Source organism: Pangasianodon hypophthalmus, chromosome 12, assembly GCF_027358585.1.
Source record: "Pangasianodon hypophthalmus isolate fPanHyp1 chromosome 12, fPanHyp1.pri, whole genome shotgun sequence".
Classification (NCBI taxonomy): domain Eukaryota; kingdom Metazoa; phylum Chordata; class Actinopteri; order Siluriformes; family Pangasiidae; genus Pangasianodon; species Pangasianodon hypophthalmus.
Window position 1 is genome coordinate 14,522,216 of NC_069721.1, and position 18,645 is coordinate 14,540,860.

General features: G+C 37.1%; 1 protein-coding gene and 1 long non-coding RNA gene across 5 annotated transcripts; one reads left to right on the forward strand and one right to left on the reverse strand.

Moving 5' to 3' along the window:
* Nucleotides 1-623: 623 nt before the first annotated feature.
* On the reverse strand, nucleotides 624-3,470 carry armc7 (armadillo repeat containing 7). Of its 4 annotated transcripts, none has more exons than XM_034309047.2 (4): nucleotides 3,332-3,470; nucleotides 2,338-2,429; nucleotides 2,099-2,242; nucleotides 624-1,941 (listed from the first exon to the last, which is right to left on the reverse strand). In XM_034309047.2, the coding sequence occupies exons 2-4, from the start codon at nucleotides 2,414-2,416 to the stop codon at nucleotides 1,595-1,597; spliced, it is 570 nt and encodes a 189-aa protein (XP_034164938.1). In that variant the 5' UTR covers nucleotides 2,417-2,429; nucleotides 3,332-3,470; the 3' UTR covers nucleotides 624-1,594. The 4 variants fall into 4 exon arrangements, with proteins under 4 accessions (XP_034164938.1, XP_026770464.1, XP_026770465.1 ...); XM_026914663.3 differs by lacking the exon at nucleotides 3,332-3,470 and adding an exon at nucleotides 2,628-2,760; XM_026914664.3 differs by lacking the exon at nucleotides 3,332-3,470 and adding an exon at nucleotides 2,527-2,679.
* Nucleotides 3,407-5,468, forward strand: LOC128319561 (uncharacterized). Its single transcript, XR_008303027.1, has 2 exons — nucleotides 3,407-3,546; nucleotides 3,999-5,468. It is a non-coding gene; the product is annotated as an uncharacterized LOC128319561 (long non-coding RNA).
* The last annotated feature ends 13,177 nt before the right edge of the window (nucleotides 5,469-18,645 follow it).

Below are 18,645 nucleotides of genomic sequence, written 5' to 3' on the forward strand. Positions count from 1 at the left end.
TGTATAATATGTATGCCATGAATTTGATATAAGGTCAACTACTTACTCATTTTAGCTGTAGCTTATATATTACAAATAGATAGTAACCTATAGTGCAGATTACCTGACCTTACCCTGGATTTCATTTTCAATAGTATACTGAAATGTGGAAAAATACAGAAATAAGGTCTGTATACAGAAAGCTGGCAGGACTGAACTTTGCAAGATGTTTTTTGGCCATTAACTATATTGTCAGGGCCCAAAATTCTCATGACCAAAAGAAATGAGAAAAAATGTTTGTACTGATCATCAGAGTATTATTTAAAAAAAAGTAATACCACTGTATATGACCACATAAAGTTTGTTAATCCAATGGGATTTTCTCATTTGTGCTCTGTGGCAGTTAGAACTTTCACAAAGTTTGGATTTTAACCAATGCCAGAGTGCACGCTGCTACAGGAGAATACGTCCTGATATATCACTCTTATTCTTTTCAGATGGAAGGTATACACTACAAAATAAAACATATGAATTATATTTTGTAATGTTTCTAGCTAGAAACCAGAAAAGATAAACTCTAAAACTCTAGATCTTTATTAACATAGGAGTGTATTAGAGGCAGCGCTGCTGTACCCTGGTGTTAAATTGGTTTATGAGGAGCGACTAATTAAATATTATTAGTCTGGGCTAATATAAATTATATAATAGGCTTATACATTACCGTAGGCTAATGAAGTCTTCTTATGTTCAAATATTTTATTATTTTAAAATATTTCATAAGTCAAGTCTGAATAGAAGTCCGTAACACTTGGTAAAAATTCTGTAACAGTAATTGCCTTTTTAGGGCTTAAACTAAAGTAGCCTACTAAAAACTTTCTAAATTCATTCATTTTCAGTAACTGCTTTATCCTGCTCAGGGACACGGTGGCTCTGGAGCCTATCCTATGAACACGGGGCATGAGGCAGGAATACACCCTGACTGGGACCCCAGTCCACTGCAGGGAACTGTTCACATACACATTCACTCCTAAGGGCAATGTAGCATAGCCAGGCTGACTTATACTTTTGGGAGGTGGGATGAAACTCACACAAACCCCGAGAGAACAAGTGAAACTCCAGACAGTAAACTGAGCTCAAGACAGATGCTGACAGATGGGATTAATAAATTATAATAACTAATAATAATTAATTACTAAATTATAACTATGAAATTAACTAAATAAATGCTATTAGCTTCTATTACAGAAACACTGGGGGAAATGTCCTGTTTATGTTTATGCCCACATCTAACTTGGTCGAGAGAGCTGATTTAGCAAATAACACACACACACACACACACACACACACACACTTTTTTTGTAGTGGAAAAATCCTTTTTATGCATCTGTACACTAAATCACCATCAAGCCCTTTGTGGTATAAATGAGTGTAAGAGCAGAGAGCTCATTAAACTGTGAGTTGTAGCTCTGCAGCACTGAACAGTGAAGCAGTGCCTGAAAAACAGTATATGGAGAAATCCATCCTTCACAATAATGTTGAATAAAAGTCTACACAAGGTCCATTTTGCTTTTATACTGTCCATCTTCATTAACCCCAGCACAGAAATCATAAGGTCCTAGTCCTTGGGGAGAGGAATTCCAACAGCTGACTGGCTGTGTCCTTGTAAAAGCTCTCTGGCTTTGTCTAGCTGGTTCTGAGTGCAGTAGTCCTGCAGGAAAACTGTGGCCAGATTGCTGAGGCGAGGATTCTGTGTAAGTGAGAAGCGCAGCATGCATTGCACTACTGCACTGTCTGTGGTTTGGGAGCGTGAGGCTGCTGTGGTAAGGTTCATTAATGTTGTGATCGCGGACAAAACGGTCTCGTCTCTGTGACTCGATAAGCATCCTGTGACTAAAGGAATTCCTCCACTTTGCAAAATTTGATCACGACACTCGCGGTCCATGCTGAGGTTACACAGGCCACCTGAGGAGAGAGCAACACAATGAAAAATCAGCTCGAGAATGGAATGACAGTCCAGACTGCTTCATCTAAAACAATACAAATGTAATTAGAGAGCCTATACCCATTTTACAGAGTTTGTTTATTTTAAAACATAAAATGTCAGTTTAGTTGTAGTCACCAATTCCAAACTCCACAAAGTTCTCGTTTTCCTCTGTTAGCATGTCCAAGAAGAGCTCGGTGACCTGAAGCATCCGCAAGGCTTCCATGTTACGTGGATCATAGGCAAAGTTGGCCAGGTTGGCCAGAATTTGCTCTTTAGCTTCTACACAGAGTGAATGAAAGAGCTGGAGTTACTTTTCATATTTATATAAAGAAAAATGCATATGTTCATGTAAATGCACTTCGTGAGGCTAATACCTTCACTGTCAGTGTCCTGAAATTCTGTCACAAGCCCCTGCAAATATTCCAACCTATCTGATGCACAGAATCGATCCATTCCTGTAGAACATCTGTAAAAATTAGGAGCAGAACGTATTTAAGTATCTGAAGGAGATGAAATGTCATAGCCAGGTTTCCTCTTAGGATTACTATGCAAAGCAGCCTTACACATTTTTGAAATGTTATTCCAACTAACACAAATTTCAGACTCGGTTTAAGTATATGGATAGATTTTAGATTAAATGCATGAATCAGAATGTATAGCAAACCCCCTAGTAAACAGGAAATCATCTAAAACACAGGTTTCCAACTCTGGTCTTTTAGTTCCCCTGTGATTTCTATGCTCCCAACATACACAGTGATGAACAGCACGTCCTGAACTGAAGTTGAACTCTCTCTCTCTCCCCCTCCCCCTCTCTCCCACCCTGTGTGTGTGTGTGTGTGTGTGTGTGTGTGAGATAGGGGTACTCCAGGTCCAAGGTTGGGAGCCTGTAATCTAGATTACACAGCTGCGCCCAAAAGATATTCTGCTAACTCTAAAAACGAATACGTTAATTCATTACATGAACGCAAATGCACAAAACCGGTTATAACAGTGTTGTTAAGAAATTTAAATCTTAACCGTTGTTTATACCCGTTTTTCGGTCCCTCCTGATGTGTCAGAATACCATTTTACGCATGCGTACTAGGACTCGTGAACAATTTACCAGCCCGAACATTTTTCTCTGCTGCGCACGTTAAATTAAAGGCACATCCGGTCCATCCAAAAAAAATATCCCCATGATTAGGTACACAAGATTAGTTCCGGGTTTATAGTGCAATTTTCTTAAAACTTAGTAAGCAGCCATGTAATGTTCGATGGCATGTGGGTGAAATGTAAATGGGTGAAACTCCAAAATGTATGCAACATATATTAAATCAACAGCAGAGATAAAAACACATTACGAAAATGGTCTCCGGAAGTAATGCGTACGTGTTTTGATGAACATCTCGAGGTCACGGAGCGTAGAAGGCGTAGGAGTTGTGTATGAAAAGACGATTAATGAACCGTCTAATACTTCTCCTAAAAGATTACTGAATTTAACACTGCAACATGAAGCAGCACAAGCTGTCTGCAAAAAAGCGCCTTACCAAACCGCTTCTTTTCGGCACACTGATCGCAGGACTTGCAACAGCTTTCTACAACAGGTAACGATTATAATGCAGCGTTCACAAGCCCTACCCCAACATTTGTGCTCCAAAACTAGTGTGTTAATGGAACGAAGTGTGTTATGTAGTGCAGTCGTTTGCTAGGTTATTCACAAACACCTAGATGTTTTTACCAAAACATCTGGAATTGGAATTGCAAAGACAGAAAATGTCTAATGTAACATTTAATCTTATATATATATATATATATATATATATATATATATATATATATATATATATATATATATAACGTATGTATGTATGAAGGTTAAATGTTAATTTGACGTTAAATTTGACATAAATAAGCTTAAATATTAAATTTGACATTTTCTGTCTTTGCAATTCCAAAACTTCATACATAATAAACATACCTTGGTACTTTTGCTGGTTGATATTATCTTATATTAATACATCTTTAACAGTAATTAAACATGACTTTGTCTCTGAAGGCACTTGTTCTTTGAAGACGTGGAAGAGCTTCGAGCTCAGGAACGAGCTCGTAATGATGCCAAACGCTTAGAAGTGTTAGAAAGGAGGCAGAAACAAATAGAAGAGCTGGTGGAGAAGAGAAATGCAGGGAACAGTTGAAATCAGACATCTATGCAAGGACATATCTGCTCACCTGTGCTGAAAGCAGAAAAAACAGGGTGGCCACCATCTAACTGTCCAAAAAAATGATGATTGTATTCGGTGCAAAATCGGAGCTACACAAGATACAAGAACGTTACTCCACTTAATAACACCCCCCTCTAACTAACTATCAAGAAGCTGTATCCCCTCAGTGGATTGAAAATTTAGATGAAAAGATGGACCATCACAAGAGCTATAATCTAACAGGATTTGTACTTCAACCACAGATTTGTGTTGGCTCGTGAATGTCAAACTGCTATTAAAAAATTGCTTGTATAAGATAAGCTCATACAATGCTTTTTTTCTGTCACAGTGACACATTGCCCTCATCATTAGCCCAGTACCTGCCAAGTGAGATATACATATATGTAAATAAAAAAAGTGTAAAAAAAAAGACTTGTCTGCCTTTGTATGAAAGAAAATTAAATACATTATAAACATTCAAAAGCCTATTTTTACAAATATTTGGCAAAGGTTTTATGAAGATCTGCATTGTAAAACAGGAATTGATTTTCAGGCATTTGCAACATGTCTCTGTTCTAAAAATAAACCTTTGCACCTTTGCCACTTTCTTGTATTGCGTTTTATTTTTGGCAGCCGGTAATGCCACACCTGTAATGTACTAGAGTAAATGAATAATGTAAGAGTGATAAATGCAGCACACCACACATAACAGAGCATGCAAAGACATAAAGCAGGAGCATCTTTAGAGAGAACAGGTGGAATAACTTTGCAAAGCTGAACAAACAGACTGCAGTTTACAAATAATACATATCCATCTAGTCGGAAGAGGATGTAAACAACCGTAGCAGCTAGTGATGGGAATTCCAGCTCTTTTCAATGAGCCAGTGATTGTTCTGGCTGAAATGTGTAATCCAATCTTAATCTACATTCTAAAAACAAAATGACATTGTGTTGCATTTTATTATTTTTTTTTTAAAAATACAAAGGTCATGTCATTGTGCCTGCTGTATCCTGATAACTGACCATGTCCTACACTCATAACTACATACAGTTCATCTTCAACAAGCAGCAAGGCAGTGGATCCTTCATCATGCTGTCAAACACGTCTCACCATTCATGCTAACAAACATCTCAGATGAGCTTTGAATCGAGGCATTTTAATTAAATTACACCAACATCCAAAAAAAAAAAAAACCCAGCTTACTTATGCAAGTCTATTCCCAAAGTTTGACTCTTTTTAAATTATTTGAATGTGCTTCATATCAGTGTGAAAAGAGGTAAAATATTTAATAAATGTTTACTTTTTAAAGTAATTCTTATTCCAAGCATGAAATATTTAAATAGGATCAAATTCGCAGGCAGGATGCTATGAACAGAAAAGCAGCTTCCATGTGACCTAAAACAGAAAATATTTACTTTTTACAGAGCTGAGAAGGCTATAAAAAGATGTTTATAACTGTTTATAAGGATTATAAATCTACCATGCTGCAGAAATGGAGGAAACATATGCTGATATAAACATATAATATACAAAGGGGAAAAAATAAAATGTTAAGTGGAACGAAAGCCCAATTTATATCAAAGTCAGTTTTTTTGTTCCACTATTAATATACTCTTTGACAATTTGTTTGCTTTTATTTACCAATAATGAAGGGATATTTGGAAAACATAACACTTTTTCCCCATTTCTGAGTAATGACCTTAAACAGAGTTAAACAGAGTTACAGTTTGTATGTGCATACATGTGTGGTAATAAATTTGCTTTGGATTTGTCTCAGACAGAAATATTCCCATTTATTCCCAATATTCCGATTTAGTCAGAAGCATGGAGCATTTGTTCTTTTTACACACTTCATGAAACAGCAAAATGATGTATTAATTGTGAGCAGGATGCGCTCAATGAAGTGTCTACAGCACCATCTGCTAAACACCCTGAGAGAAACACTTTGGTAGTGAGTAGGGAAAAAATCTGATGGGCACACATACTCACCCTACACAAAGTAAAAGTTAGTGCTGAAAACACACTCTTGCACCTCTGTATTTGTGTGAGCTCCTGTACACCCTGCAGTTATTTTAGTTAGGATATCCATGCTGTTTTAAAATCCACCATGAAGAGGGAAAGGTGTTGAATTCAATTTCAGCTTTTGGTTGTTTTTTTGGTCTTCTATATAAAATAATAAAGGCACGAGTGCTCACATCTAACATAAGAATACATAAACATATCTTATTGAATAACGTGTGCAATTTTAAAGCTTTAGGTTTATTAGGTTTACTAATTCGCAATTTCCTGGTAAATCCCATACATTTACTGGCACATGTGCTTTGGTGTATTTACTCCCTTTATGAAGCATAGTTAAAACACAAACATGGAACCTGGCACAAAGGATAACACGCATGATACTTCTATTGATATCAAATGATATGATCTTGAGTATTGTGAGTTCTCGTCTCTTCCTTTAGGGTTGCTTAATCACCAGACCAGATATTAACCTTGTTAATACAATTTGATCAATCAGTAACACTGATTATGCACTGGGTAATGTTGCACAATCGGACTTGATCTTGCAAAAAAAATCCTGGCCCTAGATTATCTGTTGTCAACTCAGGGAGGCACAATTGGACGGATGCACTAGACTCAACTATAATTGTTTCAAATGTATTACAGGGTCTGACAAACCACAAAATAAAGACTACAGCTTCATGTTACATGTTGCAAGCTTCAGGGCTTGTAACAGGGACAGTGAAAGTTTATGGATTTGTCATTCTAATGTCTTTAACTAAACTTAGCATTATGTAGTGTTAAGTTTGTGTAAAAAAAAAAAGAAAAGTGTAAGTTAATTTGGTTCCAATAATGGCCCAGTACTCCCAGATTCACTAAGATCCTGATCCAGGGTAAAGTGTTTACTGAAGATGAATGAATGAATGGGTGAACTGAATGAGCGTAATGCTTGAAACAGCACACTGGTGACATCTGTTGGTCAAATCCACATATATGCACCAGGCAGACCTAAACTATACAATATTTAAAACTACAGTGCATAGAATTTTTTTTCTGTTGCAAAGTAAATAAATAAATAAATAAATCAAACACCTCCCCCCGTCTCCTCAAACACGATTATATGATATGCGCTGCTGTGAGTTGATTGGACAATCCTGTAGTAATAATTCACACTCCACTCTGTGTAGAATTTGCAGCATGTGTCATACACCAGCTCTCAAACTTTTAACATAAAAGAAGTCCAACTACATAGTGACTGGCAGGAGCTGGTAGCCAATGAAGAGAGAGTGACAGTATGAGACGGTAGTGGGAAAGTGAAAGAGTCTGGTATTATGCTATAAACGGAAAAAAATATGCAGGACTGAAGGGGTTTTAGCTTTTTTCTTGCTGAACAGGTAAGATGTTTATTTGTTGTCGTTTTTGGTGGGAAGCTAGTGAATCAGATGAGAGTCAGCTGATTTATCTTCATTGTGGAGTTTGTGTTGTTGAAATAGGGATCTAGTAATAGCCAGTAGGGATTAACGGTAGGTGTTTATGAGTTTCTTCGTATTTTTGTATTTCAAGCTCAATTATATCACCTTCCTACTTTTTTAGAGAATGCCATTTGCCCCTGACCAAGCCTGACGTTCATTGACAGCCCGTCATTCATTCTGGAAAGACAGAATCTCTGTCAATCTAAAAAAAGCTTAACACTTTCCTTTTTTTAAATGCAAGTCTAATGGACTCCCACATGCCTGTGTCACTCTGTGGGAATGGGATGAGTGACACTGACGAGGCTTGAGTATGGAGGATCCTTTGGGAAGCCCCTGCATGACAGACACTTGAGTGGACAGGACTGTCCTCTCCTCACAACCCCAACCCCCAACACACACACACACACACACACACACACACACCCATCCATTTGATTATCCTGTAGACACAAGCACACTTAGGGCAAAAGGGGTCAACAGTCAGGGAACACAGTTGGGCTGGAGGGAGCTCAGCGTAAGATTAATTGCTCAGACAGACTTCTCTATAGCTCTAAGGTCTACCACAGGGCGATAATGCTTTTTAATTAGTATAATTAATATTCTCCAGTATAATAGAAAAATCCTCCTTGACACTTTGGGTTATATTACAGGAGATGCACAGAAGTCAAAAGGACTGAACAGACATCAACTTTATATTACAAGTACACAAGTGTAATATAATAATAATGTGTACTTGTCATTTTTGGACTCCATTAAAGATGTATGATTAATTTTCACTTATTTGTAGGTTAGGTTATACAATATTCTACTCAGTGTCTGAAAGGAAACACAGTTTGGACTTTAGCAAAGTCAAAAGTCATTTCTTCCTCATCAGTAGTAATAGAACCTAAGAGTTATTGAGTAATATTTTCCTTTGTAAAGTTGGGGAGAAATGATGGATTGACTTTTTGTGTTTCAATTTCTTTCCTGGCATGTGTGCTTCATCTTTTATAGCTAAAAAGATCAATTTTTGCCAGCCCTTCAGTGTTAATTTCCAGGCAGCACTGTAATGATAATGATATAAATGTATAAGTCATTAATTTCCATTAAAACAAATCAAGTAATTACAGATGGGTTTGGCATAAAGTCTTTTTCTAATCACACTTTCTGAATTCTAAATTGACATTGCACCATCAGTGGAGAATGATGCCTATAGTCGAGGAATTTAACTTTCATTCATATGCCACATTTGTGTACTTGGTGCACTTTGAGATGGACCATAAACTAATTTCTAAACCTATATTCAGAACCAAACACTGGATTAGGATTGTCACTGTTTTCTTTTGGCCCATTCATTACTAGTCATTTTTGCTTCCTTTAGCTTTCCTTTTCTAGACCATAAAAGTACCTTTTCACAAATGCTCCTCTCAGTTTATACTCAGCTCTTGCTGTTTAGGTTTGACATTCAATTGAAAAAAAAGTGACATGAAAATTACGTAGATGGGTGGTGTAGCCAGTGGGTTGCTGTCTGTGTGGAGTGTGGTGTCACATGTTTTCCACATGCCTGTGTGGGTTTCGTCTAGGTTCTCCAGTTTCTTCCCACCTCACCCAACTGCCACTAGTGTGTGAATGAGTGCGTGATTGTGTGTGTGCATGACACCCTGATATGAACTGGCCTCCCATCCAGGGTGTATTCATGCCTCATGCTCAGTGTTTCTTGGATAGACTCCTGATTCAGTGTGACCCTGACCCGGGTGAAGCAGTTCTTGAAGATGAATGAATGAACACACACACACACACAAAATCAAAATCAAAATCAAAATGCACTGACTATCGTGTCTTCTGAATCTTAATACCGTATAAGTGTGCTTGTGTCAGTTTATGATAGCACTATAATCTTATGGTGTCAGATTCTCATTCAGTCCTCCAGGGGGCGCTAGATGATTCTCAATAGAGCTTCTCCTCAGTATACAGCGCTGACAACATGAAATGCCTGCTGGATTGATGTTGTAACCTTCACTGTGTACCAGGCAAATAGAATAACAGCACAATGCCAGTAGCCAGCACTGTTTAACAACTCTTGCTTAAAGAAAAGCATGCATGTGAACATATTATTGTCAGAATTTCTCCCATCTCACATACAGAGCCTGATGAAGTTGCTTGTCATTGGGAGCAGGACGGTCCCAGTGTCTCCTGATATAGTGATCTAGAGCTCTGTGGGGTTGAAATGACTCTTAAAGCAACAGCATGGAGCCTGTCCCTCACTGTCCTCTCTCTAATGTGGATTTTGTTGGCATGAGCTACAGTGTAGGGGTACAGCGGCATGATATATTGGCAGTGCTGGCACATGACATGCCATTCTGCAGTCTATATGCTCGTACAGCTGTGTTTTATCGGGTAAACCTACTGTGTAGGTCACTTTGTAAAGATCAGCACTGACCAGATATTACATTATTGATCATTCTCAGTACTGATATGGTAGTCGCATGTAAGTGTATCAGGCACAGGAGTGATGCTAAAGGTTTTTTAAAACTCAGTATGCACTCACTGGCCCCTTTATTAGACACACGTACCTTGTTGGATCACCTTGTATGTGTACATTTAGAGACTATAGCTCATCTTTTTCCATGTAAAATTTTTTTTTCTTTGTCCTCAAGCCCCCTCAAGGTTAGTTTCTGACCACAGCACTGTTGGCTGGATGATTTTAACTGGCTGACTGTTCTCAAACCAGCAGTGACATTGAGCTTTAATCCAAGTAATTTCATTTTATATATAAAGTGTTCAATTTTAAATTTCAAGGCTAACGCTCTACAAAATATGGATACCAACTGACCCTTGTTTCTTTTGTATTTATGTTCCAGATACAGTATCAGTTCAAAAACTACTATAGCCTTTGCCTGTAGTGCTCATTTTGTTTTATTACAAATGTTTCTATCAGATCAGCAACCTTTTCTATCAAATCAGCAACTGATTCAGTATTTGAAAGCCATCAATAGTTGTTAAAGCTCGAAGTGTGCTATTTTTACTATCAGAGTACAAAACTCAATAACTGACTAACCCTCTGGCACTGTCTGAGGAAGAGCATCTTATTATGTTGGACTGGAAAGTACACAATACTAAAACATTCATTTTAAAGTCAAATGAAATGAAATATTTAATATTTCGTTTTGCTTCTGATCACAATGAATCCATTAAAGTTTAATAGTCTAACTATTCAGAGTATTCGCAGAGAACAACAGAACATAATTACACTTCTGTTTTATTATTGAATGTGTGATTCTGGTTGAAGTTATTTACATAATAGTGTAGGCATGAACAATAACCTCTCTTTCATTAAAGTACATAAAATAGATAATAAGAATTATATAGGTATATGAATGTTATCCATATCAAAAGTTAGAGATTCCAGAAAGATTATGATTTAGTTGAGCAGATTGTACATTATTTTGCTCTTCTAAAAGCTAATTAGCTAAAGCTAATTACCATAAATCTGATCACAAGTTATTACAGAGACACTGCTGGAAGTTATAACACTTCAAATTCTTTATTAAAAAGTTATCCTTATATTCAAGAAATAGAAATCCAACAATGTATTTTTACAAGTGCATCAGCCATGCTGTATGTGATATTAGCAGCCAAACCAAACCTGATAAAAGCTGCTTTTAGCCTGTGGTGGTGCTGCACAGACACTGAAACAATATCGCTCTGTAAATATGTTCCTGAGTCAGGTTCAACTTACGGCTGTGTGACAAATTAAAGGAAAAATCTGTGGCTTTGATATGCAGGCGCTGTTTGGATCCACTAGTCCACTTAGAGGGTTGTGTGACTGCAAATCAGTAGAATGGTGATACATCCCTCCAGTAGGGATCCAGAGAGTTGGAAGATCTGTGCCAAGGTGCACTGAAGCTGTTCTGTGGCCTTGGGTTGGCCCTACATCTTACTAACGCACTATGCTATTTATTCCTTTAATTTGTCACCGGTTGGTATGTAAATACTTTGAATCCCTGTTCTTGTTTATGCTCTCCTTTTGTATTTATGTCATCTGTCTGTTTAGGAGATGTGTTTCTGAGGTATGCACCATTGTGATGGTGTGGAAGAAATGCTGGAAGATGACAGGGCTGCTTGTTTATTAGAGTTGATGGTTTATAGGAGTTCAGCTGGAGGCACTGAATTAGAGAAAGGACATTGACAGCCGGCCAGGTGCAATACACACATGACTCACTGATTGAATAGGCTCATGTCCATCATGCAATTACCACACTGACCACCGAGCGACTCATCATTCACAAGCACAGCAATTCACTATTCATAAGCTATTCACTATTTTCATTTTGTCATCACGACCATAAAATGCAAATATCTTCTAATACAATGTCCATATCTGTAACCATTATAGTGATTCATAATAGAACTAATAGGTTTATCTGCATTATAAGGACATTATAAGGATTAGGCTTTAAGTCAGAGATGAATGGAGTGTGACTTGAGTAGATGGCACCGTTTGTCTTGAGGATGACTGACTTGTCTTTGAAAGACATTAAAAAAGCAGAGCTAATTAACAGTAACAAGCATTTACACAGTGCAGGGTAGAAAAAGGAGAAGGAGCTTCATTTTGGCTATAGTATTGCATTGCATATGAAAAAGTGCATATCTGGAAAGAGGACAGGCATGGTGAATATAGTGGACAAGCTCTCAGAGAATACATTCGTTCACTGACAGAGCTTCCAGCTCCCTACCTTTGCTGTGTTCGGTACGTACATTACAGACAAACATGGGGAAATGATTTATTTCTCCCTAAGTTGTTTCTTCAAAATCTGTTCATATACAGAACGGCACCATAGCAGTCTTCACGAGTCTAATTCATAACCAAGAATGAGTTCTTTGGAAATGAAGCCTATTTAATGAGATACATAAATGATAATTATGGTTATGACCCATGAGATACCGGTTTCTCAAAGTAATTAAAAATAAAATTGCTCAAGAGCCCAGAAGCAAAAGGACAAAAGAGCACTTAGATTCTAATTTCGCTTTTATTTCCATTATTGATGTTGTATTATTAATAAAAACAATTTGTCAATGCTATAACACAGATTAAGGTTCCCTTAACTAGCATTATTTAAAACAGTAGTTATTGTGAAAAAGCCAGCATTAATATACATTCAGTAACTAGTAACTTGTAACAATGGATTTTTTAAAAATATGAAACGAAATGAGCCAAATACACCTCATAAAACACCGATTTGATGTAGCTGTAATGCTTTCTATTATAGTCCTGTAATTTATAGATATTATATGGTTAAGTACAAACTTTTACAGAATTTGGCACTATTATTTTGTGTAAAAATGGTAAGTACAAGCGGTGTATGCTATTGTAATGTGCCTTTGTCAGTGGATGTTCGTGGATGTTCACTTCTCGGATGGTGCGCAGCACTTCCAGTCTTTTTGAATTTGTTAATAATTTTGGCAGCAGTGTTGTGTGTGTTGTGCTTGCCATGTTCCCTGTTATAGCCCATCGCAAACTTGTGACAGCTTCCCGATCCGTCCATGAGAATGATTTCAATACGTTCTTGTTTTGTCAAAGGCATTCTTAAAGCCTAGCTGAAAAAATATAATATAAACTAAATATGAAAGATTTTAGAAGAAATTTTGCTAAAAAGTGTTAATTTCCCCTGTGTATGGAGATTTTTGGGGCACCCTGTATATCTATATCTGTATAGTGCTCCCAATAGTTGGTGCTCCCAATATTTCCCAATAATAATAATAATTATATATATATATATATATATATATATATATATATATATATATATATATATATATATATATATATATATATATATATATATATATATTGTATAGTGCTCCCAATAGTTGGTGCTCCCAATATTTCCCAATAATAATAATTATATATATATATATATACACACACACACAAAGTGGGCATGACCTAAAGGATAAATGAAACTTTTTTTGGCAATTAAATATGAATCCTACCATGCTGTCCCCCAAATGGCAGCACTGTCAGCATGGTCTGTGAGTTTTGACAGTTCCTCAGCCTCACTCAAGTTCACGGTTGGATTTACCCACAGCTGTAAGGGTATTTAATGTTTTTTTTTAAAAAAAATCCCATTCACACAATTATTGTTTTTGTTTGCACCCACAATATTTTCCCAGTCTACTACACACCTTTAGTCTCAACCAAATTTCTGGCAAGCTTATTCCTATCTGTATTTTCATCTGATTACAATGCATTATCTGTGTAATCCAAATAATGTACTCGTATTCGGTCACAACCTTCTAAGTACCAAGACATTTTATCTGAAATGCCTGACAGGTTCTAGCTATTTAACAAGTAATTGTGCAGTAGAAGGTTGATATGTGGTACTACTTGGTTATTTATTTTGGTGTAAAAAGATGAGAGACAATTTAACATAATTTTACTGAAATGCCTGAAATGACCATAAATTAAGAGAAACTATGATAAATTATGTATCAAAATTGTATAATTATTTGCAGAACAAAGTAAGCAGAAAGCAGAAACAAACACCAAATTTCATAGTAATACCACAGGTTTAAGCAGAAAGGTAAATTGGAAAAATTTTGGCCTAAAAATGGTATGAACAACTACCACGAGTACTACCGTAACACAATTTCATTGTATTTATAGAGTAAATATGAGTCTTGTAGTTATTGGTAGGCATGACTTTGATTAAGGAAAGAATAAAGTATTTTTATGTCAATATTTGCAGCAGTTATACTGTATTGTCTACACTAAGCATTGGCACTAGTTTTGCTGTATTTGACTAGCGGCAAAATGAGAAGAGAGAGTTGTTTCTGATCAAATAGACCAAAAGTTTGTTAGTAAATGCATTTTTAAAAAAAGAAATGGTATAAAATGAGAAGTGTGCATGCAAATAGGAAGGAGGAATAAGAAAAGTAATAAGGACGCTCCCTGTATCCCCTCTAGATAGATTTCCTGGTGTGGTGAACTAGAAGCTGGGAAGATGAATGAAGCCAGATTCCTATTCACATTGGATTCTCAGGAATCTCCAAAAAAAAAACCCACAAAAAAACTGATATTATCTGCTGTTCTTAAGCATAGAGTTTCTATTTTAAAATAAGCAGCTTTCCCAGGGGCTCTTGCTTGTTTACCTAGAGCATAAAACAGCATGAAATATGAGAAAGTGAGAATATGGAGCTCAGTGAATCCTTACCAGTGTTCTGTCTGCACCTCAAAGACGAGGATTAATGACAGCACTGGCATGTCTGTGTCCTCTCTGCCAGCAATTACATTGACTTGATCTGACAAATACCAGTTTCTGAATGGGAGGTGCAACCTTTTCTCCTGGTGTGCACCATCCAGCGGACATCAATGAAAGAGTGAAAAATTATAGATAGAGGATAATAGGACCTTTTTGAAGGCCCAGGATAAGACTAGTACATTCTGCCAGTGGCAGTCTCAATGAACTGTCAAGTTAATGACTCCACTTTCACTGAAAACCTCACTGAAATCAAAACTTTAGTTACAGTTCCTATATAGATAGGAAACATGGATGGGGTTTAGATTTGTTGGACTAATAATCCATATATTTTGCTATTTTTGCTAGCTTTAATTTCTAGTACCATTTTCAAGACTATGTGTGAGAAGCAAAGGTGATTATGTAGTTTAATGATTTAATTTAATCACAGATTGAAAATGGGGGTGGGGAAGTAATTGTGAAGGCCATATTTTGTACTTATGCATCCATTTATGGTGTAATTAATTTAGTTTATTAATTACGCCGGTTTGATTATAATGTATTCTGTTGATTAATGACGCCAAAGGAAGGATCTGTCTCATCCTTGAAGCAATTAGCACTGCAGAGCACCTACCCAGCCCTGATAACATGCTCTGTGTGCCAATTTTCTGCAGAGTTTAGATTAAATTTTGAGATTAATTTAAGTCAATGTTTAGGTTAAAGCTTAAGTTTTTGACTCTGCTTTGAATTTACTACCTCAATTACTTCATTTATGGTAGTTTTCTTTTTGTGTTTGTTTTTTTTTGAATAAATTTTTATTTACTGTGGCTATTTATATCGCTTCACTGTAAAAGATAATATGCAGATTTTTTCCCCAATGTACAGTATACTAGTGCTCTCGAGATGATGCACCTCTTTTACAAATTTGCTAACTTACTATTTTATTTTACCCTATACCTCACACTTAAGTCATTAAGTAGTACTGAATTAGATTTAGCTATAGGTCTACTAAAATAATGAACTGAATTGCACTAGAAAAATACTGAATGGATGTATAAAAAAAGTATGAGCTGGAATAGAAACAAAGGCTGCTGGCATGCTTGAATATACATATATATATATATATATATATATATATATATATATATATATATATATATTTTAACAAATTCATATGTTGAGATTAAATACATTCCTCACTACACCCTAAAACACTATACCTGCAAAAATTTTGACCAGGCAAAGCCGCTCTCAGTGTACCAGAGGTTTGTACTTAATCAGTCAGAGAGATATCTGTGCACTGAGGTGCACTGAACACTTTTTCTTTTCTGCACCATGCATACACTTTCACGGCCTCCAATAAAGCATCTTGTTGGTGTCCTATAAAGTTGAAGGTGCCGCTTAAGTGGGACTGACACTGTAGCATCAGAGGATGTCGTACCTGTGATTATCTGTGTACTTGTATGTGCTTGACAGGCAGTACATAATTCTACAAGTGCTCTTGGACCCCATGTGGCTTGCAGATGTAATCGGGACGTCTCTCTGTGGGGGCATGATGAGTTCATTAAGGTTGATCAATCTGAGGAAGAAACGCCTGCTGAACTGATAATGCCACATCTACGCCTGTTCCTGCCATTCCAACTCCCCGTGACACAGACATCATGGTACAGTGACAGCTCAAGCATCTCAGTTTAAATCCTCTTCAGAAGTGCTAGAGTGGTTTTAATCTCTTCAGCAATGATGATATTGATGGAAGGATGTGATCAGCTCTGTTATAACCACAATTCATCATAGTGATGTGCTCTTTACGTGGGTCTCATGTGTGTTCTCAGTGTTTGAGTATGTGTCTCTTGAGAAAACCAGTGGAGTTATTGGACGTGTAATCGCTTCTCCTGACAGGATCACACTGCAGTTCTCTTCTTTCTCTCCTTCTGGAGAATGTCTTGAGAATCATGACTTGCTCCACTGTCTACTGTCAAATAGACTAAACATCACTATGGAGAATTTCAGGAAACTTCTTACATCCTTTTATTCTTGGACGTAGAGAGGAAGTGAAATAACGTGAATGGATGTATTTATTGTCTTTGCCATGTGCCATGCGGCTATTTTTGGACATTGGCTAAATGTTTCTTCCTACACATTGTGACAAATCGATGTGAAAATAAATAAATAAGTGAACTAGTTATAGCCACCAAAACCTATCTGTGGGTATTGGTGTCTGTTGCGAGTTAATAAGATGTCAGAGAAGATTGATGGTTGAGCCATTGGAGGAGCAGGAGGTTTGGCATGAGACGGCGCTGTGCTCTTTTATGAAAATAGGCTGAAAGGGAGGAGAGTTGAGCATTGTGTCCAACAACACAATCAGGGTCAGGAACAGCACACAAACAGCCACAATGTCCAAAGAAATATGTGTTGTTAATGTGCTATTAAAGAGGAATTCATTATTATTGTAGCAAATTATTATTATAATAGGATATGTGCGGTATAGTAGAAGAACTTTGTATAAAGGAGCACTCTTGTATAAAGGGTGTAAAGGAAGTTCTTTTTATGTGATAGAGCATACATGTTGCAAAAAGCAACATTAATATCAATCAAATTTACTAATCATCAGATGGAACTCATCTGGATCCTGATGCATTTGGCTCAGTGTGACTGACAATGTAGATCTTTTCTTGGGAATCAACTTGGCACATGCTGAATATACCTGTCAGCTCACACTCACAGCAGGAGTAAAAGCTTGTGTTTGGTGAATTAAACCTTTCCCATGGGTGCTTTGTTTATCTGAGAATTGACCTACTGAATATAAAGTGTGACCCACATGTGAAATGTAGCAAAATTCACTCTGTGTGAATTTGACATGTTATCTCCTGGGCTGTGAGCCTATCTCTACTAAATTAAGTCACTCTCAGGATGTATCAGCAATTTGGACTAGACCTAATTCAGTTTCACATTGACATATATATATTTTCTCTCTCTCTCTCTCTCTCTCTCTCTCTCTCTCTCACACACACTTTCTTTTTTCTTTCTCTCTTCCTCCTTAGGGAGGAGCCCAGGGAGGTTTGCCTGTCTTTTCAAATCACACATCCATCACTCTGGCACTCAAGCAGAGAAGGGAGGGTCTGGATGACTGGATGAGATGAGGGGTGTGTGTGTGTGTGTGTGTGTGTTTAATACCATGGACTGTGGTCCCTAGGCTGTTTCACACCCACGTCAGAAAAGGAACCATCTGCTCTCTTCAGAGGATTTGCTGCAGGTCAGGCTGATCAAGAACAAAGACAAAATGCTTCCGGCAAACAAAGTGAACCTACTTTCAATTCTCTGAAACACAGGTCTGGTACGTTCAAGTATAAAGTTTTTGACTAATGAATAGTCTACTGGTTTTATCTGTTAATCTGGGCATAGTCTAGTACAAAAGGACTGTGACGTGTCATGTATCAGTGGCTTTATGCAGCTTATATCTCAAAGGATATGCATCTCTCAGCCCAGCCGTGTTAAGACCTCACTCCTTATATTCTGTCAGTCCATCAGTCCTAACCAGACTAGAACACTGAGCCCCAACTCCTCTCATCCTTCACACCCCTGACAATCAATCCCATCCTTGACTGGCCTGTCACTCACAGGAAAATGGACAAATGGCTACCATCAGGCTCTGAAGGAAACAAAGACAAGTAATTCATAGGTTCAATCTTGCCTTCAGCATCTGGTGATGAGCTTTATAGACATATTAATACAGATGTATACAACTGATCAGCCATGACATTAAAACCACCTGCCTAATATTGTGTAGGTCCCAAACAGCCAAAACAGCTCTGAC